This window comes from Zeus faber (assembly GCF_960531495.2).
Source record: "Zeus faber genome assembly, chromosome: 7".
Classification (NCBI taxonomy): domain Eukaryota; kingdom Metazoa; phylum Chordata; class Actinopteri; order Zeiformes; family Zeidae; genus Zeus; species Zeus faber.
Window position 1 is genome coordinate 2,629,946 of NC_137203.1, and position 24,881 is coordinate 2,654,826.

Below are 24,881 nucleotides of genomic sequence, written 5' to 3' on the forward strand. Positions count from 1 at the left end.
TTTTTGTTCTCGTGCAGGTACCACTGGGGCTCTGCAGACAGTCATGTCTCTCTATTCGGCTGTGGCTACGAGCGCCGCTGTTTGTGAATTGAACGCTATTTGCAACGAGGCTCATTTGCATAGAAAGGGGCCAATCTTGCACCAAATGAATGCATAATCCCTCATTTAAATACATGCAAATAAGCACCGGCGCACGAAACACTATTTGTTAGTTTGTGGTGCATTTCATAGATTGCGGTGCTTTATGAATTAGACACTTTTTCTGTTTTGTTTTTTTTGCGCCTGTTTAGCGGCCGCAGAAGCCGCGCAATCGCTTTATGAATCCGCTCCTGAGAGTTTTGGAACGCAGCCCGAGGAGGATTGGCGCTCGTTGTGACACGGGTCTGAATGCTGCAGCCCTCCATCCCTCCCTCCCTCAATCCTTCCCTCCATCCCTCCCTCCCTCAATCCCTCCCTCCATCCCTCCCTCCCTCAATCCTTCCCTCCGCCCTCCCTCCCTCAATCCTTCCCTCCATCCCTCCCTCCCTCCCTCCCTCCATCTCTCCCTCCCTCTTTCCTTCCATCCCTCCCTCCATCCCTCCCTCCCTCAATCCCTCCCTCCATCCCTCCCTCCCTCAATCCTTCCCTCCATCCCTCCCTCCCTCCCTCCCTCCATCTCTCCCTCCCTCTTTCCTTCCATCCCTCCCTCCATCCCTCCCTCCCTCCATCCATCCCTCCATCCCTCCTCTGGGGGAGACAAGCGGCGTTTGGAATGCGACCGGCGAGCTCCACTGGCGTCCTTTCGCACGGGGCGGCCACCCCCTGGGGGGGGGGTGGCCCACCCCCTGGGGGGGCCGCCGCTTGTTACTCGTGACATTTTGGTGTGTCATTGCATAATGAACTAGTACATACAACATCTAATAACCAGCACGTTATGTTATTAGGATTTGTCAAATAAGTTTGGGTTCGGAACAAAACAGATCTTATCAGACCTGTTTACGTGAAACATGTAGAAAAGAGTCAATTAGAGTCTCCTCCCAGCATAAGAAGGAGATTATATTAATTTCTTCCACAGTATTCAAAATGTAAGCGATTCCAAAGAGCGGCAAGTTATTCAAATATGCTCTGTAATTACAAATTAAAGGTCAAATTTATTACATTGTGTAAAAATGCAGTTTTTTGTCTCTTTCTCTTCCTGTCTCACACACGCTGAAACACACACACTGGTCGTTTCTCAATACCAAGTACGCAAAGTCAGGACTTGCGGACTGACAAGAACACAAGTACACACAAGAACACAAGTACAGACAAGAACACAAGTACAGACAAGAACACAAGTAAAGACAAGAGCGCAAGTACAGACACGAACACAAGTACAGACAAGAACACAAGTACAGACAAGAACACAAGTACAGACAAGACGCAAGTAAAGACAAGAACACAAGTACAGACAAGAACACAAGTACAGACAAGATGCAAGTAAAGACAAGAACACAAGTACAGATAAATGGGGGATGGTAGCTCAGGAGGTAGAGCTGGTGGTCTAGTGATCCAAAGGTTGCTGGTTCGATCCCAGGCTCCTCCTGCTAGCATGCTGTAGTGTCCTTGAGCAAGACACTTAACCCCTCATTGCTCCTGATGGCTGCGTCCGTCGGTGTTTGAATAATTGTAAGTCGCTTTGGATAAAAGCGTCTGCTAAATGACTAAATGTAATGTAATGTAAAATGTAATAAAAACACAAGTACAGACAAGAACACAAGTACAGATAAAAACACAAGTACAGACAAGAGCACAAGTACAGACAAGAGCACAAGTACAGACAAGAACACAAGTAAAGACAAGAACACAAGAACACAAGTACAGACAAGAGCACAAATACAGATAAGAACACAAGTACAGACAAGAACGCAGATTGAGAAAGGCTCCTCTCTTCTGTTGAATTTAAATGTCTTCCTTGGCCAGATGACAGGAGTCAGCCACGCTACGGGTGATTCCATCTGTTCCATGGAATGTGTCTGTTACACAGTCAATCATGGTGTTAGAAAATCCCAGAAAATCCCAGATACAACCAAGAAACAGTCAACGTATCTATCTGTCTGTCTGTCTGTACCTACCTACAGAATATAACAAACACGTCTGTCTATCTACATGCGGAAAATATCTCCTAAATATAGAGATAACGTTGTCTCTCTCGCTCTCTCTCTCTCTCTTTCTTTAGCCCCCCAGATTGCTGTCCCTCACCCCGCTGGAAGTGGGGGGCCGCGGCGCCGCGTCGACCGTCACCCGCTCGGTTCTCCAGATGGACGACCCCGACAACGCCGCCGACGTCCTGGTCACGGTGCTGGAGCCGCCGCGGCACGGCCAGCTGACCCGGCTCCGCGGCGAGCGGGCGGTCGGCCAGTTCAAGATGGAGGAGCTGCTCCGGGGGCAGATCCAGTACGTGCACGACGGCTCGGACGCGGTGGGAGACGCCGCCGTGCTGCAGGCCAACGACGGATACAACTTCCAGAACATTTTGCTTCCCATCCACATCACGCAGAAGGTACGCCGGTGTGGGTTGGGCGTGTTATCATCTTTGACAACGTTTGCACTGGAATCAAAAATAACTGGGTACGTCAGACACTGATCCCCGTGTGGTTGAAGCAGTTCCGTCGCTGTTATTAGTTGTATTTCTCGTTATATTTCAGGCCTCGTCCACACGCAGACAGACCCCCTCCGTTGAGAAATAAAGTCTCCGTCCGCACGAGAACCAAAAAAACATTGACAGCACTCACATAGGCATTCCATGCCAGTATGGGGCGATAATATCTCCTAAACGTTGACATCAGTTTCAGTTTCAGTTTAGTTTATTGTCTTTCAAACTTGTTAAAAACAGGAGGGAACGGGTACAGATAAATAACATTTGTATGTTAAAAACAGACGTTGAGTTGGGCCCTTCATGATACATGACGTTGAGTGGGGCCCTTTATGATACATGACGTTGAGTTGGGGTCCTTTATGATACGTACATGACGTTGAGTGGGGTCCTTTATTATACATGACGTTGAGTTGGGCCCTTCATGATACATGACGTTGAGTTGGGCCCTTCATGATACATGACGTTGAGTTGGGCCCTTCATGATACATGACGTTGAGTTGGGGTCCTTCATGATAAATTACGTTGAGTGGGGCCCTTCATGATACATGACGTTGAGTGGGCCCTTCATGATACATGACGTTGAGTTGGGTCCTTCATGATACATGACGTTGAGTGGGGCCCTTCATGATACATGACGTTCTGCTTCTGCACCTACTGACATAAATCTCCTCCAAGGAAGGGAAGCTGCTGTTGGTTATTCTTCGAGCAGATTCAACCGCTCGTTGCAGGGTCTTCCTTTTAGCCGTAGAGCAGTTCCCAAACCAAACAGTGATGGGAGAGGTGGGGGCGCTCTCCACCGCCCAGCGGTAAAAAGAGGTGAGGACGGCAGGGCTGAGGCCGCCTCCTCAAGAAGCACAGGTGCTGCTGGGCCTTCTTTATGACGCGGGCTGTGTTGGTGGCCCACGTGAGGTGGTTGGAGATGTGCAGACCCAGGTATCTACAGGTGGACACCACCTCCACAGCTGCTCCTCCCGTAAAGAGGGGGCGGGGCATCTCCTCCTAAAGTCCACAACCACCTCCTTAGTCTTCCCCACATTGATGTAGAGATTGTTAGCTCTGCACCAGTCCACAAGTTCTTCCACCTCCTGCCTGTTCACAGACTGGTCGTTGTTGGAGATCAGTCCAACCACAGACGTGTCATCTGCAAACCTCACTATATGATTGATCAGGGACCTTGCAGAGCGATCCTACGTCAGGAGCGTGCACAGCAGGGGGCTCAGGACACGTCCCTGTGGGGAGCCGGTGCTGAGTGTGAAGACTCCAAAGAGAATGTGCATGTGTGTGTGTGAATGCATGTGTTGTAGCGGCGTGTCGTGTGACAATTAAAGGTTCTTCTTCTTCTTAAAGATCTCCGTCAACGCCCCTGTGAGCTCCTGAGCACAATCTGTCAGAACCCGTCCCGGGATGTTGTCCGGTCCTGCCGCTTTGCGGGGATGGATCCTCCGCAGCGTCCCCCTCACATCCACAGCAGACACACTGAGGCAGCTCACCTGGTGGGAGGGTGAGCCTGGTGCTGTGGGAGGGGATGGATGGCTCAAAGCGAGCATAGAAGGTGTTCAGAGCATCAGGAAAAGATGGATCCCGAGGGCATTGTGCATCCCTCTCTTTGTAGTCTGTGATGCTCTTTATGCCCTTCCACATGCTCCGGGGGTCGTTGGTGGAAAACTAACCCTGGATCCTGAGGGCATAAGTGGCCTTTGCCCTTTTGATGCCAGCCTCCAATTCCCTCCTCGCTGCACTTAGTGCCACTGCACCTCCACCTAAAGGCTGAATCCCGTGCCTTCGGAACAGACCGCACCCCTCCATTCAGCCGGGCTTTCTGATTGCGACGGACGGTTATTTTACTGGTGGTGGTGACGTCATCAATACAATTTGCTGACGTATCCACAGACGGATGACACATATTCCTCCAGGTCTACCCTGCCCTCAACAGTCGCTGCTTCGCTGAATACCTGCCAGTCAGTGCACTCAAAAAAGTCGTGGAGCGTAGAGACAGCTCCACCGGGACACACAGTGATGGTCTTCTGTGTGGGCTTGTTGTCTTTGAGCAGAGGATGATGAACAGGAACCAGCAGGATGGAGATGGGGTCGGAGAAGCACAGGTGGGGGCGGAGCGCCGCTCTGTACGCCTCCCGTCTGTTGGTGTACACATGGTCCAGCGTGTTGTTTCCCTTGGCTGCTAAGGAGACGTGCTGATGGAAGCGTGGCAAAATGTCCGTCAGTGTAGCCTGATTAAAGTCCCCCGCTACCACGAAAAAAGCCTCTGGGCACCTGGTGTGGAGCTCACAGATGTGGTCATGTAGCTCGCTGAGTGCTGTGCTCACGTTGGCCCTCGGGCGGATGTAGACAGCAACAATATACACAGCTGTACTTCAAACACCACAGAAGATGTGTTTGCAGCGTGTTGAGCATCTTCATTATAATATATCTTTCCGAAAGTTGCACCGACCTTTAACCCCCTGGTGGACACACAGAGAACTACACAACGTCGCCCAGAGGTTTTTTTGGTGCAGGCGGAGTTCCTGACATCGGCGTTTTCAAGAAGCTCCATTTTACCTCCTCTCAACTTAGGTTTGCCAGTTACACTTGACTGGTTGTCTAAAAACTCACACACCCTCAAGTCTTGTAAATGAGGGACGGTATGTTTCCTCGCTGCTCTTAAAAAACAAGTCATTTATCCACCTCTGTCAGCGCTGCTGTCAAAGTTTAACATCATGGACGAGAGCAATGACCTGGTGACAAGCAGAGAGAGAGAGAGAGAGAGAGAGAGAGAGAGAGAGAGAGAGAGAGAGAGAGAGAGAGATAGGCTGACAGGGAGAGAGAGAGAGAGAGAGTGATGAGATAGAGAAGGGGAGAGAAATAGAGACATAAGGAGATAGAAAAAGAGGGAGGAGGAAGGTGAGAAAAAAATATGACAGATGAGGCTTTGGCACACACACACACACACACACACACACACACACACAATAACACACACACACACACGCAATAACACACACACACACACACACACACACAATAACACACACACACACACACACACACACACACACACACACACACACACACAGTAGACTGTATCTGTCTCAGACATCTCCCCTGTTGGAAACAAACATCTTCCTCTGTGTGTGTGTGTGTGTGTGTGTGTGTGTGTGTGTGTGTGTGTGTGTGTGTATGTGTGTGTGTGTGTTTGTAGTGTGTGTGAGAGGGAATAGGCTTTTTGGCACCACAGGAACTTTTTCACCGTTCTTTGAAGGTTTTGGAGGAAGCGTCCTGTTTTTGTGTCCCAGCTGCAGGAGCTGGGAGCGTTGGTCGCTGCTAGAGCTGTGTTTTGAGGGAGGTGGTCAGCTCCCACTGCAGGGCTGGAACCAACCGGCACAGGAGGAACCTTCAGGGCCGTGCCGTAGGTGCACAGTGTTTGGTCCAGACGTAGGCGCACGTTCACTCTGCGGTATTAAAAAATAAGCAATAAAAATATAAACCAATAAAAAATAGTATTTTTGTTCTAGGAATGTAGTATGTATGTTTTATTGTAGATGTATTTATTTCATTTAGTTTATTTTCGACGCTAATTGAATGAAACCAAAGATCCGCGCGCGGCGTTCCGTGTCTTTGACATTTCACTGCATTTATGTATAGAAGTATGTTTATGTATGTGAGGAATAAACCTCTTCATCCTCATGTGTGTGTGTATGTAGGTGTGTGTGACTGTGTGTGTGTGTCTGTGTGTGTGTCTGTGTGTGTGTGTAGGTGTGTGTGTCTGTGTGTGTGTGTCTGTGTGTGTGTGTGTGTGTGTGCGCGTATTTGATAGTACAGTGGTACCTCAACTTACGACTGCATCTACTTACGAGTAATTGCGACCGACTGCTCCAAGATACGAGCCTGGAAATTTGCAGTTGGCGGCCAGTTGCCAGTCAGCAGTCAGTCAGCAGCCAGTCAGTCAGCAGTCAGTCAGCAGTCAGTCAGCAGCCAGTCAGTCAGCAGTCAGTCAGCAGCCAGTCAGTCAGCAGTCAGTCAGCAGTCAGTCAGCAGTCAGGCAGCAGCCAGTCAGTCAGCAGTCAGTCAGCAGTCAGTCAGCAGCCAGTCAGTCAGCAGCCAGTCAGCAGTCAGTCAGCAGTCAGGCAGCAGTCAGTCAGTCAGCAGCCAGTCAGCAGTCAGTCAGCAGTCAGTCAGTCAGCAGTCAGTCAGTCAGCAGTCAGTCAGTAGCCAGTCAGTCAGCAGCCAGTCAGCAGTCAGTCAGCAGTCAGTCAGCAGGTGACCTACATGGTGTGTGCATGTAGTTGGTGGCTTATTGATATTTTTTTCATATTTACTGTGTTTGTTTTGTGTATTTTGTTTATTTACATCCTTCATGATTCATGTGGGAAAAGTTTCTTGGACATACGACTGTTTTAACATACGACCGTTCTTATAGAACCAATTACAGTCGTAAGTCCAGCTACCACTGTATGTTGATTTTGTGTGTGTATTGTGTGTTGTGACACATAGTTGCACGAAACATACAAACACAGATTCACAGAAGCACCAATTCATACTGTCGTCATGGAAACAGTCGCTGTAGTCATTGCTGTAGCTCCAGCAGCAACAAACCCTCACCCCGGGTCTTGCAATTTTACAAAATGGAAGCAACTTTTCCTCATTGAATGGTCAAACCAGCTTCCTCTGAGAGTCAGAATGTGGTACAGTCCTGGTTTCATTTGGCGCTTCCTGTGTGTTGAATCAAAAGCTTGTCTTACAGACTTATCACTGCAATCCAAGCAAAAGCAGCGCTATCTTTTTTTTTTGCAATTTTGGTTGTGACGCTGCAAGATCCCTGAGGGACTGAATCGCAGCAATACCAGTCTCGGTATCCGTGCCAACGCTGTGCTAGTCAGTGGCGGGCCCCGCCCGCAGGGAGCTGGATGATCGAGCGCGGAGCAGAGTAATCAGGTTGGTAATGACCCTCTGCTGGATGCTCTTCCTTGACCCCCTCAGCTTTCAATCACACGAAGGCAGAACTCCTTGAGCGCCCAGCGGCTCTCCAAGGTCCTTCCCCCAAAATAAAGGAGGAAGGCGTTTTCTTTCTATCTGTCGGTGTCTGACTTGGAGGAGTAGATTGCAGCAGTTCTGTCAGACCGTATTTGTTTTCAGCTACTGGTGCCCTGTTCTGTTCCCTCCAATAAGATAGATTAAGGCGAGATGGATGGAAAGATGGATGGATGGATGGATGGGAAGATGGATGGATGGATGGATGGATGGATGGATGGATGGATGGATGGAAGGATGGATGGATGGATGGATGGATGGGAAGATGGATGGATGGATGGATGGATGGGAAGATGGATGGATGGATGGATGGATGGATGGATGGATGGATGGATGGAAGGATGGATGGATGGATGGATGGATGGGAAGATGGATGGATGGATGGGAAGATGGATGGATGGATGGATGGATGGATGGATGGATAGATGGATGGGTAGATACAAGATATTAGAGTAGATACTGTGTCTCTCTGGATAGACAGAGAGAGACTGACAGAAGGATGGATAAACGGACGGAAGGATGGATGGACGGACAGAGAGAGAGAGATAATCAGCCCCAGTGGGAACTTGTGGTGTTATAGCAGCTCACAGCAAAAACCAGTGACAATAATAATCAGAATAATAAAAGTGAACCTGGACGGAGGTGGCTGCAGTGATGGCAGCAGGGTGGAGCAGGCCTCGCCGCAGCAGCTCCTCCCTCCCGGCTGCTGCTGTCTGATCGGGATCGGGGGGGGGGTGCCGGGGTGGGCCCGGTACGCGGCCAAAAAATAGGAATTCATTTGCAAATCCATTCTTTTTTTTAAATTCAACGTTGAGGTTTTATTGCCTGACTTGCTCTGTGCCGGCGCCGTTTTTCACCGCTGCACAGTGTGAGACCCCCCGTGGCTCATGAATTACCATGAGGTGATCACCCACAACTCAAAGTGGGCATAATATTTACTCATTTAAATGAGATGCATTTTGCTTGTTTGCCTTTTGTAATTATCATCATCATGGTTGTTACTCGTTGCCTCCTAATGATGTCAGGCACTTGAAGTTGCTGTCGTGTGTGGAAGGTCCAGGTCAAGCTTCTTTTTTCATCTCATCACTGATGCTTCTTCAGGGAAGCGTTCAGAGCGCTGCAGCCAAACCCCCCCAACGCGCCTCCAGACCTGCTCCATATTTAAAGGAGAGAGAGGAGGTGATGGGAGAAACCATTGTTTGGGAACCTTAAAAACAACACACACACACACACACACGGTGATGGGTGGGAAGAACTGGCAAACCTCCCTTAAAACAGCATACCTGTGACCTGAAGAGTGTGTGTGTGTGTTTGCATGCTTGTGTGCCCGTGTGTGTTTGTGTATGTGTGTGTGCGTGTGTGTGTGTGTGTATGTGTGTTTGTGTGTGTGTGTGTGTGTGTATGTTTGTGTTTGTGTTTATGTGTGTGTGTCTGTGTGTGTGTGTTTGTGTTTATGTGTGTGTGTCTGTGTGTGTGTGTGTGTGTGTGTGTGTTTATGTGTGTGTGTGTGTGTTTATGTGTGTGTGTGTGTGTGTGTGTGTTTGTGTTTATGTGTGTGTGTGTGTTTGTCTTTATGTGTGTGTGTCTGTGTGTGTGTGTTTGTGTTTATGTGTGTGTGTGTGTGTTTGTGTTTATGTGTGTGTGTCTGTGTGTGTGTGTTTGTGTTTATGTGTGTGTGTGTGTATGTTTGTGTTTGTGTTTATGTGTGTGTGTCTGTGTGTGTGTGTTTTTGTTTATGTGTGTGTGTCTGTGTGTGTGTGTGTGTGTGTGTGTGTGTGTGTGTGTTTATGTGTGTGTGTGTGTGTTTATGTGTGTGTGTGTGTGCGCGTGTCTGTGTGTGAGAGCTACGTATTGATGTGGAGGGACAGTTCATTTCTTTCATAATTCATGTTTTCATAACAGACTTTGTGCATCTCTTTAGATTTCAATTATTGACAATTAAGACCGCCCCCCCCCCCCCCCGCTCCACACCGGTCCGGGGGACTCGTTAGCTCCGCCTCCCCCGCACCGGCGGCCGAGCCAGTTGTTTTTCCGAAAATCCGCCAAGGAGACTCCGGCTCCCAGGACCGCCAATAACTTTGTGTTCGTTCATTTAAAAAGGTTTTACAAATCAATATCTAATCTGCAGTACTGGAATATGGCTGAAAGGAGCCCGGCTTCGTGGGCATTGACTCGGGCGTTTATAATAAAGCTTTCAGTGCTGGAGCTCATCACAGGCACTGATGTTGCATTTCTTCTAAATTGACTAAATCCAGTCCTGACGTGTTGAGCCGCTTTCATCTAATTGGTGAAGCTGATTATTGGGATTTATCGAGCCTTATATTCGCAGTAGCAGGGTGCAGGTCAGTCACTTAGTTTCACAGATGTTTAGGATGCTGAAGTACTGTTTAGGATTTAATGTTCAAACAGTAAAGTATTTACACAGAAAAATCCAGTTTTTACAAAATAAAGTCCCATAGCAACGGAGACGGCGGTAAAGTTAAAGGGAACAACGGAGAGACGTGCGAGACGCGGGTTCTGTTTGTTTTGTAGTAGGAAACGAAGGAAAACGAATACATCTTAATCTAAAAAATAAAATAAAAACACACCCTGGATTTTTGGGAGCGCCTCTCGTGGAGATCTCCTTGGTTACAAGGTCAGTTCACTCTCTCCCCGGATCAACGGGGCTCTGCGAGTGACTCTGCCGTATCCCCTCTGTCCCGTCTCATCCCCCGTGACGTCACGGTCAAGTTCGTGGTCAGTGTCAGATTTTCAGGTGGGCGTGGCTTATCACATGACAAAAATGAGTCCAGCAGTAAGTAAAAAGTAAGTAAAAAAAAATAAAAATCTTCACTGGCATTGCTGCATCGTTTCCCCCAAACATGAGTTGAGGGGGTTGTGTTTTGGGGGCTTTGTGCCGGTCATAGCAGACGTTTTGCTGTGTGCTGCTTGGTGTTAATGTGCGTGTTGTGTGTGCCAGGCGGCCCCGCCCCCTCGTGTGCTGTCGGTGCCCGTGACCTGGGTGAAGGAAGGCGGGATGGTCCGACTCGGCAGGAAACACCTGAGGGCAGAGCTGAAAGGCGTCAGCCATGATGACATCGTGTACAGCATCCTGAGCGAGGAGGGGGGCCCCAAACACGGTACGGAGCGTCCTCCCGCCGCTGCTTTATTGTAATTGTTTGGATTTTTAACCCTAACCAGAGTAACCTGAACATTTTAAATGAATGACATAAAAAGCTCAACCCTTTTCCAGCCTCATGGAATCGTAACTCATCCAAAAACCTGGACGCGATAAACATGAACGAAGTCGCCACCACGTGGAGTCCACCCGACTGTCTGAATAAATGATGCGTTCATGTACCAGGAGCGCGTCGCAAAACTCGAACCCGTGAAATTGTAATTATTCACAGAAAGACACCAAAAAGCTTTTCGGATTTCCCATTGGAAATGTAATCCACAGAAAGGTGTGGCCACTAAAATTACGTCACTTGGCTTCGCTGCGAAAGCTTCCCAAATTAAGTCATTATTGTCCCACACGAGACCAACGTCAACTTCCGTCGCTGTGACTAGAGATCTGTTTACAAACAATACGGTGAGTTACAACAACGACAAGGTTTGGTTTAAAGGTGAAAGTAGACGGTTGTTTGAAAGAAATGTCATATACATACAGCTTCCTACAGATAAACATAATGAAATGAAAGGAAATGTTAAATATGGCTCACGACGGAAAATCTCTTATTATATTTATCTGTTAATCATTTTTACAGCATATGCAGGTTTTCATTTATTGCTCATTTATTTCTGTTTTTGTTTATAACATTTATTTACTCATATTTAAAACCTATATGTATCCTCCTCTCTCTCTCTCTCTCCCGTGTCTCCCTCCTTCACATCTGTCTTTTTGAGAATTCTGGAAACACAAATGGAGCTTTTTTGATCATTCTCTCAAAGTCTCAGATTTTTTTTGTTTATGAAAAGAAAGGAAAACCTTCCGTACTTTTTTCATCGTCCTAAAATATGGTGTGAATTTTAAATCAGCCAAGTGACTCGCCATTACCTCGAGGTTACAACGCGTGTTCACAACACGACATTCCACAACCGCTGGTAAAATGATGGTTTCTCATCAGATGTGGATCCATGCAGGAGGTAAATGTGAAGCCCTGGTTTAAATCTCACATGGTGACGTCCATTCTGCCTCTCCCAGGCGAGGTGGTTCTGGTTCCCATGCCGGCAGACGGCCCCGTAGAGAGCTGGCGTCCGGACGCACGGGGCTCCACGCCCACCAGCTCCTTCACGCAGCAGGACGTGGACGACGGCACAGTCTGGTACCAACACTATGGACCCGGGACTCAGAGGGACTCCTTCCAGTTCCGGGTCAGTTCTGGCTCCAGCTCCACCTTCATGGGTTTAGATAGACAGACAGACAGACAGACAGACAGACAGACAGACAGACAGACAGACAGATAGATCAGGAAATTGCAGTGTCCCAGCAGCTCACGTCAGAACAATGGGCAGTAAGTTATAATAACAACCATAGAATAAAATATGAAAATCAAAAAAAAAGAAACTGGCAAAAAAAAATCCGAGAGTGGCAATATATGTGAAAAAAGTGAAATATACTATACAATAAACAATAAAAATATTGAAATATGGCAGCATTATGGAAAAGTATACCTGAAAAATCGGAGCAGTATGAATATGAATGAAGAATACAATACAAGAATACACACATAAAAAGGTCAAAAGTAATCATACACCTGTATTTACAAATGCACACTTCACACTGCTGGGGTATTTTTCATTTTACACATTTTATATTATAATTATATATTTTTTTAGTTTGTTCCAGTTTGTTTAAAGACGATCTGACCTCCTGCTTTTCACCCCAATTTTTCTCCACACAGGAAGCGTTGGTCTGGTTAGTGCAGATTCTCACCAAAAATACTCAGATCAAAAATGAAAACAACAAATCAACGAAATGAAAAAGCCAAGAGCAGAGAATGAGTGTTGGTTCTTCATCTCTGTCAGGTCCCTCAGTGTGTTGGTTCTGTCGCTTAGAACCGTTGATGGCACGCCGTCATCATGGCGTATGATCTGAGTTGGAGCTGCTTCTCTGGGTCTTTTAGTCCTTTTCTTTTAGTCTTTCTTCACCGTCTCTCCGCTTGCGTCCTCTCCCACGGAGCTGAGTTTCTTTCTCACACGCGGACTCATCCTCATCCTTATCCTCATCCTCCATCAACCCGTAGCAGCTGAACTCCAACAAAGATTACCCCAAAGGATCCCCAAATTACATTAGATTCAACTAATGGTCATGAGGAGTATGGAGGCAGCGGACTGCATTCCTCTGCATTTATCCGTCCTCGTAACTGACATGTCTAGGAGCAGTGGGCTGCATGTAGTGGTGCCCAGGGAGCCGTTCGGGGGTTAAGTGCCTTGCTCAAACACTTCAGCACGCACCTACCGCTTTGCCTCTTGTGCCCTTTTTATCAGGCGTGGGGTTAGCTTAAATGGGCACGGAGGCAGTGGATTGTCTGGGTAAGATATAGATGAGATAAGGAAGGCGTAATCCGCGCTCAGCTGTGGGTCCCCCTGCCGCCCCGTTACCTTATCAAGGAAACATAGAAACACTGCAGGGGCCTGCCCCCCCCAGGGGGTCTGGCATGGGGAGGCCACTCTGCGTCGGAACTGAGAAGGTGCTCTGGTAGACACGCTGTCTCTCCTTGTGCTTCTACTTTCCCGTGTTGTAGTTGACGAGTTGGAGTTGGAGTTTTGTTGATTTGTTTGCTTAAAAAGCCACTATTACTTTTTTTTTTAAATTTATTTACAATCTTGGGTTTGGAATTTTTTTTTTTATCTTTTTACAAAATGACACCAAAAATGTGTCCAAAAAAAGAATGAAATCAAATTGCTCCATAACTTCCCCACACAAATTCAGTTTGTGAAATTGCAAGATCTCCAGAGTTCGGTTATTGTGAGTTGCCGTTTCCTGGAGGTTCTGCCGAATCACAGTCACAATTTGTGCTTCTTCAAACCGATTGGACGGGCTTATTTATATTCCGTACCACAACGCGTGTCCTCAGGTCTCCAGGGACGGCCCTGCCGGCTCCCAGAGCGACGCCCAGACCTTCACCATCGGAGTCCTGCCGCAGGTCCCTGGATTCCCACAGCTGGCCCCGGACTGCGAGCTGCAGATCACGGTGAGCGACCACACTCAAGATGTTCTGCTCTGGGGTTCACGTGTGTGTTTCTGGATTGAGATTGACATTCGATATTGTAGATTTTAGATAGAGATTTTACTAGAAAAGGCAAAGATAAAATGGTGGAAGTTGAAAAAGGAGGAGTGTTGCATGCAATCTAGGGAAGAGGTAGGGCAGGCGATAGGTGGGAATGAAGGGTTACCAGATGACTGGGAAACAACTGCAGAAGTGGTGAGGGAGACGGCCAAGAAGGTACTCGGTGTATCATGCGGGAAGAGGAAGCAAGACAAGGACTCTTGGTGGTGGAATGAGAAAGTACAGGAGAGCATAGAGTAGAAGACGTTGGCGAAGAAGAAATGGGAAAGTCAGAGAGATGAAGAAAGTAGACAGGTTTACAAGCTGATGCGGCGCAAGGCAAAGAGAGAAGTGGCAAAGGAAAAGGCGTACGACGAGTTGTATGAGAGGTTGGACATTAAGGAAGGAGGAAAGGACTTGGCAAGACAAAGGGACCAAGCTGGGAAGGATGTACAGCAGGTTAGGGTGATGAAGGATAATGATGGGAATGTGCTGACTAGTGAGGAGGGTGTGTTGAGAAGGTGGAAGGAGTACTTTGAGGAGCTGATGAATGAAGAAGATGAGAGGGAGAGAAGAGTGGATGATGTGGGGATAGTGGATCAAGAAGTGCTGCAAGTTGGCAAGGATGAGGTGAGAACAGCATTAAAGAAGATGAAGAGTGGAAAGGCAGTTGGCCCAGATGACAAACCCGGGGAAGCATGGAAATGTTTAGATGAGATGGCAGTGGTTTTCCTAGCGAGTGGAGAAGAAGTGTACTGCTACCGCGATAAATGATATGTATGAGGGTGGTCAGACAGTAGTAAGGTGTGCAGTAGGCGTGACCAAGCCATTCAAAGTGGAGGTGGGACTGCATCAAGGATCAGCTCTGAGCCCTTTCTTGTTGCAGTGGTGATGGACAGGTTAACAGATGAAATCAGGCAGGAGTCTCTGTGGACTATGATGTTAACAGGTGACATTGTGATCTGTAGCGAGAGTAGGGAGCAGGTGGAGGAGAGCCTGGAGAAGTGGAGGCAGCATTAGAGAGAAGAGGAATGAAATTCAGCAGGAGTAAGACACAATACATGTGCCTGAATGGGAGGGAGGGTGGAGAAAAGCTGAGAATGCAACGAGGGGAGGTGGAGAAGGCGGATGAGTTTAAGTACTTGGGGTCGACCATCCAAAGCAGCAGAGAGTGCGGGAGAGAGGTGGAGAAGAGAGTACAGACAGGGTGGAGAGGCGGTGGCACAGACTAAAAGGCAGGTGGCTGAAGTGGAGGTGGCAGAGTTGAGGACGTTGAGGTTTTCATTGGGAGGGACGAGGATGGACAAGATTAAGAATGAGGACATTAGAGGGACAGCTCAGGTTGGACAGTTTGGTGGAAAAGTGAGAGAGGCCAGATTGAGATGGTTTGGACACATGTGGAGGAGAGATGAGCGTCACATTGGGAGAAGGAGGCTGAGGATGGAGCTGCCAGGCAAGAGGAAAAGAGAAGCTTGATGGATGTGGTGAGGGAGGACATGCAGGCGGGTGGTGTAAGGGAGGAAGATGCTCAGAACAAAAGGTGTTGGAGGCAGATGATCCGCTGTGGCCACCCCTAAAGGGGGGGGGGGTGGAAGAAGAAGAAGAAGAAGAAGAAGAAGAAGAAGAAGAAGAAGAAGAAGAAGAAGATAGCAATTTTACTGAGAAATCAAACGTTGATGTTTCTCCAAAGAAGAGCCTCTGGGGGTGAGATGCACTGTTTACTTTGTTGTTTCCATGGATTCCAGTGAATCTGATGCTCAGACGGTAAAATTCTGAGTGAAGTCCAGCCTCACATTCGACATGGACGCCATGAGGCCTCAGGACATAAACACAAAAGCTACAAAGACAGAAAAAGATCACCTTGGTGTGTGTGTGTGTGTGTTTTCCTCCCTAAATCCTACAGATCACTGGCCTCAGCAGTGTATGTATTTGTTCTTGCCTTAATGTCTGTTGACACTTTCATATTTATTTTTGTCTGTTTGTGTGTGTCCATGTGTGTGCGTGCATGAGTGTATGTGTGTGTATGTGTGTGTATGTGTGTGTATGTGTGTGTGTATGTGTGCCTGCGTGTGTGTGTTTGTGTGTGTGTGTGTGTGCCTGCGTGTATGTGTGTGCGTGAGTGTGCGTGTGTGTTTGTGTGTGTGTGTGTGTGTATGTGTGTGTGTATGTGTGTGTGTGTGTGTGTATGTGTGCCTGTGTGTGTTTGTGTGTGTGTGTGTGTGCCTGCGTGTATGTGTGTGCGTGAGTGTGTGTGTGTGTGTGTGTGTGTGTGTGTGTGTGTGTATGTATGTGTGTGTGTGTGTGTGTGTGTGTATGTATGTATGTGTGTGTGTGTGTGTGTGTGTGTGTGTGTGTGTGTGTGTGTGTGTGTGTGTGTGTGTGTGTGTGTGTGTGTGTGTGTGTGTGTGTGTGTGTGTGTGTGTGTGTGTGCAGGCCTTGGAGGACCGCGTCACGGACATTCCTGCGTCAGCTCTGTCTTTCATCGACGCTGAGTCTCCGAGCGACAAACTGGTTTATAACATCACCAAGCCGCTGCCACGAGGACAAGGTGAAATAACACGTTGATCCAGGAAACTGCAACCAGCACGTTGACTCCCAGTGCTGAGTGTAACGCTGACGTTAAACCCACATTCAAAACCGCGATGTGTGAAAAGGAAACAGCAAACGGGAGCGGACTCTAGGTCTTCCTGCAGAAAGACGCATGAAATGCTGACGTGGAGAACGAAGGAGAAACCCGTTCAGCAAACCGGTTGAGAGAGAAACCAGAGTCAAGCTGAACTGAAACCGTTTGGTTCAGTTCCTCAAAAAGCTCCACTCGCTAGCAGAATGCATTCAAACGGGGACGTTTCTTTAGTCTCGAGCACTGCGGCAAATGTGTCCTAAAATCGGTGCTTTGGAAATCGTCCTCGATAAATTGATGCGATGAGCGTGGTCGAAAGTTGCGGAAAATGTAACTTTCGGAGCGATCACATCCCATAAACCATGACTTCCTGTTGAATAGATGACCGTCCCATAATGACTTGGCGGTCGTCAGCCCACGGCAGTTGATTTCTGATAGTAGGGTTGAATGAGTGAGTGCAGGTGGTTGTGTCTGGACGCTGGTGGCGTTTTGCCTGCTGAGCCCTGACCCTCTGCTCCGCGGCGTAGGAGCGCTGGAGCACCGGCAGCGCCCGCACCGGGCGGTGAGGGTCTTCACGCAGGCTGACGTGGACGACGGCAAGATCCTGTACAGACCCCCAGCAGCCCCCTCCCACCTGCAGGAGCTGTACCAGTACTCCTTCACTGGTGGGATGCACACACACACACACACACACACACACACACACGCACACACACACACACACACACACAGACACATGCACATACACACACACATACACACACAGACACACACACATAAACACAAACACACACATACACACACACAAACACAAACACACACATACACACACACATAAACACAAACACACACATACACACGCAAACACACACACACAGACACGCATACACACACACACACACACAGACACGCATACACACACACACGCACGCACACACACACATGCATACACACACACGCGCACACACACAAACGCGCACGCACACACACACACACACACACGCACACACACACGCACACACGCACACGCACACATACACACACACAAACACGCACGCACGCACACATACACACACACATACACACGCACACACACACACACACACAGACACATGCACATACACACACATACACACACAGACACACACACATAAACACAAACACACACATACACACACATAAACACAAACACACACATACACACACACATAAACACAAACACACACATACACACGCAAACACACACACACAGACACGCATACACACACACACAGACACGCATACACACACACACACACACATACACACACACGCACACACACTCACACACACACAAACACGCACGCACACACACACACGCACGCACGCACACATGCACACACACACACACACACACACACACACACGCACGCACACACACATGCACACACACACACACACACACACATGCACACACACACATGCACACACACACACACACACACACACACACACACGCACACACACACACACACCTTCCATCCAGACAGATGTTACCTGAGGTGCTGAAGGTGTTCTGCTCTGACAGGTCTCCCAGAGTCGCTCAGCGTCTACTTCACAGGTACAGAAACAAAACAGAGAGATCCTCCCTCCTCCGTCGCCTGCTCCGTCGCCTCCTCTGTCCCCTCCACCTCTCCGCCTCTTTCTTCTCAAAGTGGGGTCCGGGGCACTTAGCCAGGGGTCCGTGAAAAGTGTACTTTGAAGGGGTACAGCTTTAATTTAAGGAAATATCATATTGTTTTTTTTTAGTCTGTAGTTTGAAACGGTGCAAGACAAATACTTCCAACACGCTTCCCTTGAATGTTTTTTCACACGTAGCAGTGTGAGAAATAGGCCATTTTCCCTCCTATGAGGGGTCCTCGGTTGAAAACAGGTTGAGAACGTCTACTATTAACATATCCAGCTCCAGGAAAGAACCAGTGGGAGTGAACCGCCCACCTCCGCCCACCTCCGCCCACCTCCGCCCACCTCCGCCCCACAGCAACACGCTCCTCCGTGATGGGCGTCGGTGTGGCCCGTGCCTTCTGGCCGCCCCCTCCGGGAAATGGTGCTTTTGCCATCGACACCAAACTCCGCAGTGTTGGGGAGAGGTTGTAGTTTCACCGAAATTGTCCAAACTTTACTGCATTGAACGTGCGAATCAGCAGACCCTGAAAAGACGGAGCCCCCACCCTTCACCGTCAGCTTTTATTTTGGAATCGGAAGCTTATTTCACAGACTTCTGACTGGAACCGAAGCCGAAGCCACATTTTCTTTCCTGCTACTTTGAGTCCGAAAACATTTCCAGTTGTTTGTGTGATGACATCCTTTACGTTGTTCACTGCAGATGGGACAAAATCTGCTTTTTTTCTTTTTCCCAGTTCCCCAAAATATACACAAAACACAAACACAACTTTTTGTTGTCGCAAGATTTGAGGAAACTACCGCAAAATCCATCATTTTTGGGTGAAACAATCACACAAAAATGTTGATACTTTTACTTTTTCTACTTGAGTACATTTAACTTTTATTCCATTTAACTGTAATTCTGAATGTAGGGATTTGTCAGAGTACTGCTTACTCAGAGTGTGTTTACTTCTACTTCAGGGTATTCAGAGTATTTCTCCGCCAGTGAAGCGTCTCTCACTCCTGGATTTGATCCTCTGATCCTCCACAACCTCTAATGAGCTTTAAAGCCCTTCCCATATGCACTGGGAGTGTTTTTTCACATTTTATCTGGATCTAATTGGTTGGGCTTCCCGTTGAATTAATGAAGCTTCTTATTGTGGCGCCGGATCTTCTTTATATCCTCGTGAAAACCCAACTCACTGTGCGTCCTATTAACTTTATATCCTGCGGTGCCCTTTAAACAGCACTTCTCTGGGAAGCCAATTAACCAAAGATATGCAGACGCGCGCCTGTGTTTGTGTGTGTGTGTGTGTGTGTGTGTGTGTGTGTGTGTGTTTGCTGCCAACCTCATGTTATATCATTTTCTTGTTTTTCTGTTTTTGTTCTAACTTTGTGTTTTTATACTCTGCGTGTGTCTCTGTCTGTCATGTGTGTGTGTGTGTGTGTGTGTGTGTGTGTGTGTGTGCGTACCACAGTGTCGGACGGGGAACACACCACCCCGGAGCTGGACTTTGCGATCCACCTCCTGTCCAACCACCACCAGCCTCCCGTCTTCCTGGTGCTGGACCCCCAGCTGGAGGTCAGCATCGGGGGGCTGGCCACCATAGGTAACACACTGCCCAGTGAACCGGAGGTGGAGAATCCAGGTCCAGAAAGGAAAACTCCACTCCGGGGTTTTGGGGTAAACGGTGGATTTTCTCATTGACGACGACACAGAGACCCAACTAACGAGTGTGATCAGCTGATCAGTGCGTGGCTGGAGCGAAAACACAACACGGGATTTGTACTTTCTAAACCTGGAATCTTCCACCTCGGCCGTGCGCGCACACACACACACACACACACACACACACACACACACACGCACACTCACATACACATATACACACGCACACACACACACACACACACACGCACACTCACATACACATATACACACGCACACACACACACACGCACACTCACATACACATATACACACGCACACAGTACATGTCGAACACACACACCTCTGTAACTCTTATTTGGTGATTGCATTTTGTGTGTGTATTGTGTATTTCTTTGTGTGTGTGTGTTCGTGTGTGTATTTGTGTGGGTGTGTGTGTTCCTGTGTGTATTTGTGTGTGTGTGTGTGTGTGTGTGTGTGTATTTGTCTGTATGTGCATGTGTGTGTGTTCGTGTGTATTTATATGTGTGTTTGTGTGTGTATTTGTGCGTGTGTGTGTGTGTTCCTGTGTGTATTTGTGTGTGTGTGTGTGGGTGTGTGTGTGTGTGTGTTTGTGTGTTTGTGTGTGTGTGTGTGTGTGTGTGTGTGTGTTCCTGTGTGTATTTGTGTGTGTGTTTGTGTGTGTGTGCGTGTGTGCAGGCGGTCAGCAGCTTGCAGTGACCGACGCGGACACGGCTCCAGACGACCTGGAGTTTGAGCTCGTGGAAGCCCCCCTGCATGGAAGCATGCTGCGGACAGAGGGAGGCAAACACACCAGGATGAACAACGGTACACACACGCACGCACACACATATGCACGCACGCACACATGCACGCATGCACACACACACACACTGAGCCACACATATAAACAGGAACAAATCTATAAGAGTGCACGACAGGGGGAACTTTTCTGGCCTGATTCAACTCCTTCTGAGCTGCTTCTTAAAATGCCAAACAAGACCCCTGTCCCCCCGGCTTTATTACTTCTCACTTTGGGGATCAAGATTTTGAGCATCCTACAAAATGGCTGCCACTCGGGTGTGTCCACTCCCAGATGAACAAGCGAACAGAAACAAAAAAGGAGCAACTGAGATCTTGGCTCGGATTAAAAGAACAAGATGAATCCCACGGTGCTGTTTGCAAAAAGGGAACAGAATATCATGTTCAAATGTTCCAATCAAGCATCAGCACATGGAACATGTTCTGCGTCGCTTGCGGGGGCCTTGTATCAACTTCAGTATCTTTTAACAAGTGATCAGTTTTCCTTTTCGCACCAATAATACGATATGTTGAGTCTGGAGCTGTATTTCCGTGGTTCAGTCTGTTCTGCGCAGCGGTTTGATACCCATTTGAACCAGATCCGACAGCTTCTGTTCTGTCCTCCTCCTCCTCAGGGGACATCTTCACCTTCAGCGACATCACCCGGAACGTCCTGCACTACCGGCACGACGGGCTCTCCTCCCGGGAGGACGCCGCCACCTTCTCGGTTAGCGACGGCATCTCCATGGCGACCACGGCGGTGCAGGTGACGGTGTTGGGCACGGGCGGAGACGGGCCGAAGAGAGACCCGGCAGCCGCCTTGTCCCTGGAAGTGGGAGAGAAGAGCAGCAGCGTGATCCGCCGCTCCCACCTCGCCTACACCGTGAGTCACCAGGATGCCGCTGCCGAGCGGCGCACGGGAACATTTGCAACAACGCTCGGGCTCCACAGCGGAGAGAGGGCCACTCACAGCTGCTCCTCAAGGAGAAATACCCAAAGTCTTGGCGAGGGGGTCGCCCACTGGGGGCCTCCTTCACCAACGCGTGGTGGAAATGTTCATGGTTGGGTTCTTTCACTCATTGTTCCTAAACATGAGCGTATGTTTATAAATCTGAAACGGTCTATATAGACAGGCGCGTGCTCGCTGGGGCGCTAATTTGCGTAAACCACAGCCAGACTTCTCCATATGAGGATCCTGCTGGTTCCCGCACAGAGGTAAACAAAGGGGAGGAGCCGACTCAAGCGTGTGTGCTGCGGCGGCAGGGCGGAGCTGATGCTGATGTTTTTATGGCACTTGAATGACTTGAATAAAAACATTGGATCGATAGAAAAGCTGTTTTTTCTATCCATCGATGGCGTGGAGGTGGTTTGGTGGTTGTAGCGAGGAGGCAGATGGAGGATTTGGACACGTCGGTCTCCACAGGGCTGCTCCTGCCAGTGGAAACCAGGTGATCAGCCGTTGGTGGCTCAGTTAACAGATCATTGAAACGCTTGGAGATGAGCATGATGCTTCGTAGTCGCTTGTGTAAAGTAAACCAACTGCACATAAGGAGTTGAATGAAGCATCCTAAACTTAAACATATAAAAAAACACACACATCAAGATATGCAAAGAAGATAAATAATAAGTGTTGGATTATTATTCGCAGCAAATCTTTTTCATTATTGTATTGTGTGATACTATTTTTTTTTACTAATTGTGGTTTTAATATGCCACTTACGTCGAGTTAATATTCGGTAATATCATTTTCCAGAACTCTGACGCAGGGTCGCATGCTCCGGGCCAATTATCAATTTTATCAATATTATTTAATTTAAAGTCAGAGTAAATTCAAGTATGAACGTATTGTTGAATTCCCCAATTTTCCGTGCGGCGCGCGGTTCCCGCACGAGGCCTGGCTGATTTGGACGTGTTCTCTGTGGGTGTAGCGGCATCTGCAGAGGAGTGTGTTGTGAATTAAACAGGAGGCTGCTCTGAGGGTGCAGCTCGTCGGTGGTGCTCCGGTCGCAGCGGCTGTGCTGCGGCGTCAAGCCGGGCGCCTCTCCGCTCTTTTCATTTTGATGTCATTCAGACGGTGGAGCTCTTTACTCAGCTAAATGTATTGGAAAAAGACGCAACTAGCCTCGTCATCCGCCCCTTAAAATAAAGAATTAAATGAAGAGCACCGCAGCCCCGTTGCTTTGCCGTGTGCGCCGGCGGTGTGACCCTCACTGGCATAACCGGTGACGACGGCAGCTGGTCTCCAGGATTGGTACTTTAGGTCTGAGACGGAGGATCTGGATGGAAGGAAGCCTTGAAATCTGCTGTTAAAAGACACATCTCAACGGGACGTTCTGCGTTAAATAACGGTTCAATCCTCATTTTTTCTACGGTAGGACGACTCCTCCCCAGACGACCAGATCCGCATCCAGTTGGTGTCGGTGCCGATGTACGGCATCCTGTCCCGGAGTCAGTCCCAGCAGGACCACGAGGAGCTGAGGGAGTACACGTCCTTCTCCATGGAGGACATCAACAGGCTGACCATCAGGTAGGCGGCCCCGGACGGCGGCGAGGCGGGGTGCGTCCGCGTCAGAGGTTCAGTGCGGCAGCGGCTCAGGAGGTAGAACGGGTCGGCTCCTCTGGCGGTGTGCTGAGGCGCCCTTGAGCAAGACACTTTACCCCCTAACTGCTCCCGATGAGCCTTGCATGGACGCCTCCATCGCTGTGAAAATAAGTGGTTGTCACTTTGGACAAAAGCGTCTCATCAATGACCTCATGTTGGCTTTACAGATGCAAAATGGGAACGGGGCCCGAGGTTTGGGAGTTCTTTGGCTGATCAACCATATTGCTGCCTGAGGATGTTCTCCATGAGTAAAGGAGAAGCTCCTTAAATCTAAAAGGCTCTATTTGGGGGGAAAGAAGGAGGTGTGAAAGAACCCTGTTTGTTCTCAAAATCACCTCTTATAAAAGGATCTGTCAGAGTCTTAAGGTTGAAAAGACATTTTTTCCTTCATCTGCCGCAGTTTCCATGAAGAAAGCCAATCCGTTTGGACGATGTAAAGCTGACCTTTCACCTCCAACCAATCACATTTGTGTGTTTGTAGAAGTTGTTAGTTGTGTTTGTAGAAGTCGTTAGTTGTGTTTGTAGGAAGTCGTTAGTTGTGTTTGTAGAAGTTGTTAGTTGTGTTTGTAGAAGTTGTTAGTTGTGTTTGTAGGAAGTTGTTAGTTGTGTTTGTAGAAGTCGTTAGTTGTGTTTGTAGGAAGTTGTTAGTTGTGTTTGTAGGAAGTCGTTAGTTGTGTTTGTAGAAGTTGTTAGTTGTGTTTGTAGGAAGTTGTTAGTTGTGTTTGTAGGAAGTTGTTAGTTGTGTTTGTAGAAGTTGTTAGTTGTGTTTGTAGAAGTTGTTAGTTGTGTTTGTAGAAGTTGTTAGTTGTGTTTGTAGGAAGTCGTTAGTTGTGTTTGTAGAAGTTGTTAGTTGTGTTTGTAGGAAGTCGTTAGTTGTGTTTGTAGGAAGTTGTTAGTTGTGTTTGTAGGAAGTCGTTAGTTGTGTTTGTAGAAGTTGTTAGTTGTGTTTGTAGGAAGTTGTTAGTTGTGTTTGTAGAAGTTGTTAGTTGTGTTTGTAGGAAGTCGTTAGTTGTGTTTGTAGAAGTTGTTAGTTGTGTTTGTAGGAAGTTGTTAGTTGTGTTTGTAGAAGTTGTTAGTTGTGTTTGTAGAAGTTGTTAGTTGTGTTTGTAGGAAGTTGTTAGTTGTGTTTGTAGAAGTCGTTAGTTGTGTTTGTAGGAAGTCGTTAGTTGTGTTTGTAGGAAGTTGTTAGTTGTGTTTGTAGAAGTCGTTAGTTGTGTTTGTAGGAAGTTGTTAGTTGTGTTTGTAGGAAGTCGTTAGTTGTGTTTGTAGAAGTCGTTAGTTGTGTTTGTAGAAGTTGTTAGTTGTGTTTGTAGAAGTTGTTAGTTGTGTTTGTAGGAAGTTGTTAGTTGTGTTTGTAGAAGTCGTTAGTTGTGTTTGTAGAAGTTGTTAGTTGTGTTTGTAGGAAGTTGTTAGTTGTGTTTGTAGAAGTTGTTAGTTGTGTTTGTAGGAAGTCGTTAGTTGTGTTTGTAGAAGTCGTTAGTTGTGTTTGTAGAAGTCGTTAGTTGTGTTTGTAGAAGTCGTTAGTTGTGTTTGTAGGAAGTCGTTAGTTGTGTTTGTAGGAAGTCGTTAGTTGTGTTTGTAGAAGTCGTTAGTTGTGTTTGTAGGAAGTCGTTAGTTGTGTTTGTAGAAGTCGTTAGTTGTGTTTGTAGGAA

At 47.9% G+C, this 24,881-nt stretch overlaps 1 protein-coding gene across 1 annotated transcript in view; it reads left to right on the forward strand.

The window, feature by feature from the left end:
- Positions 1 to 24,881, forward strand: part of fras1 (Fraser extracellular matrix complex subunit 1) — a gene marked incomplete at its 5' end in the record, with an annotated part of 136,242 nt that overhangs the window by 70,978 nt on the left and 40,383 nt on the right. Inside the window, 11 exons of the mRNA XM_080003755.1 lie at positions 2,198 to 2,521; positions 10,602 to 10,761; positions 11,826 to 11,995; positions 13,702 to 13,818; positions 16,327 to 16,441; positions 17,041 to 17,178; positions 18,081 to 18,113; positions 19,636 to 19,767; positions 20,526 to 20,654; positions 21,263 to 21,510; positions 23,003 to 23,154. Coding sequence (XP_079859881.1) covers positions 2,198 to 2,521; positions 10,602 to 10,761; positions 11,826 to 11,995; positions 13,702 to 13,818; positions 16,327 to 16,441; positions 17,041 to 17,178; positions 18,081 to 18,113; positions 19,636 to 19,767; positions 20,526 to 20,654; positions 21,263 to 21,510; positions 23,003 to 23,154 — 1,718 coding nt within the window. The remainder of the gene's footprint in view (positions 1 to 2,197; positions 2,522 to 10,601; positions 10,762 to 11,825; positions 11,996 to 13,701; positions 13,819 to 16,326; positions 16,442 to 17,040; positions 17,179 to 18,080; positions 18,114 to 19,635; positions 19,768 to 20,525; positions 20,655 to 21,262; positions 21,511 to 23,002; positions 23,155 to 24,881) is intronic.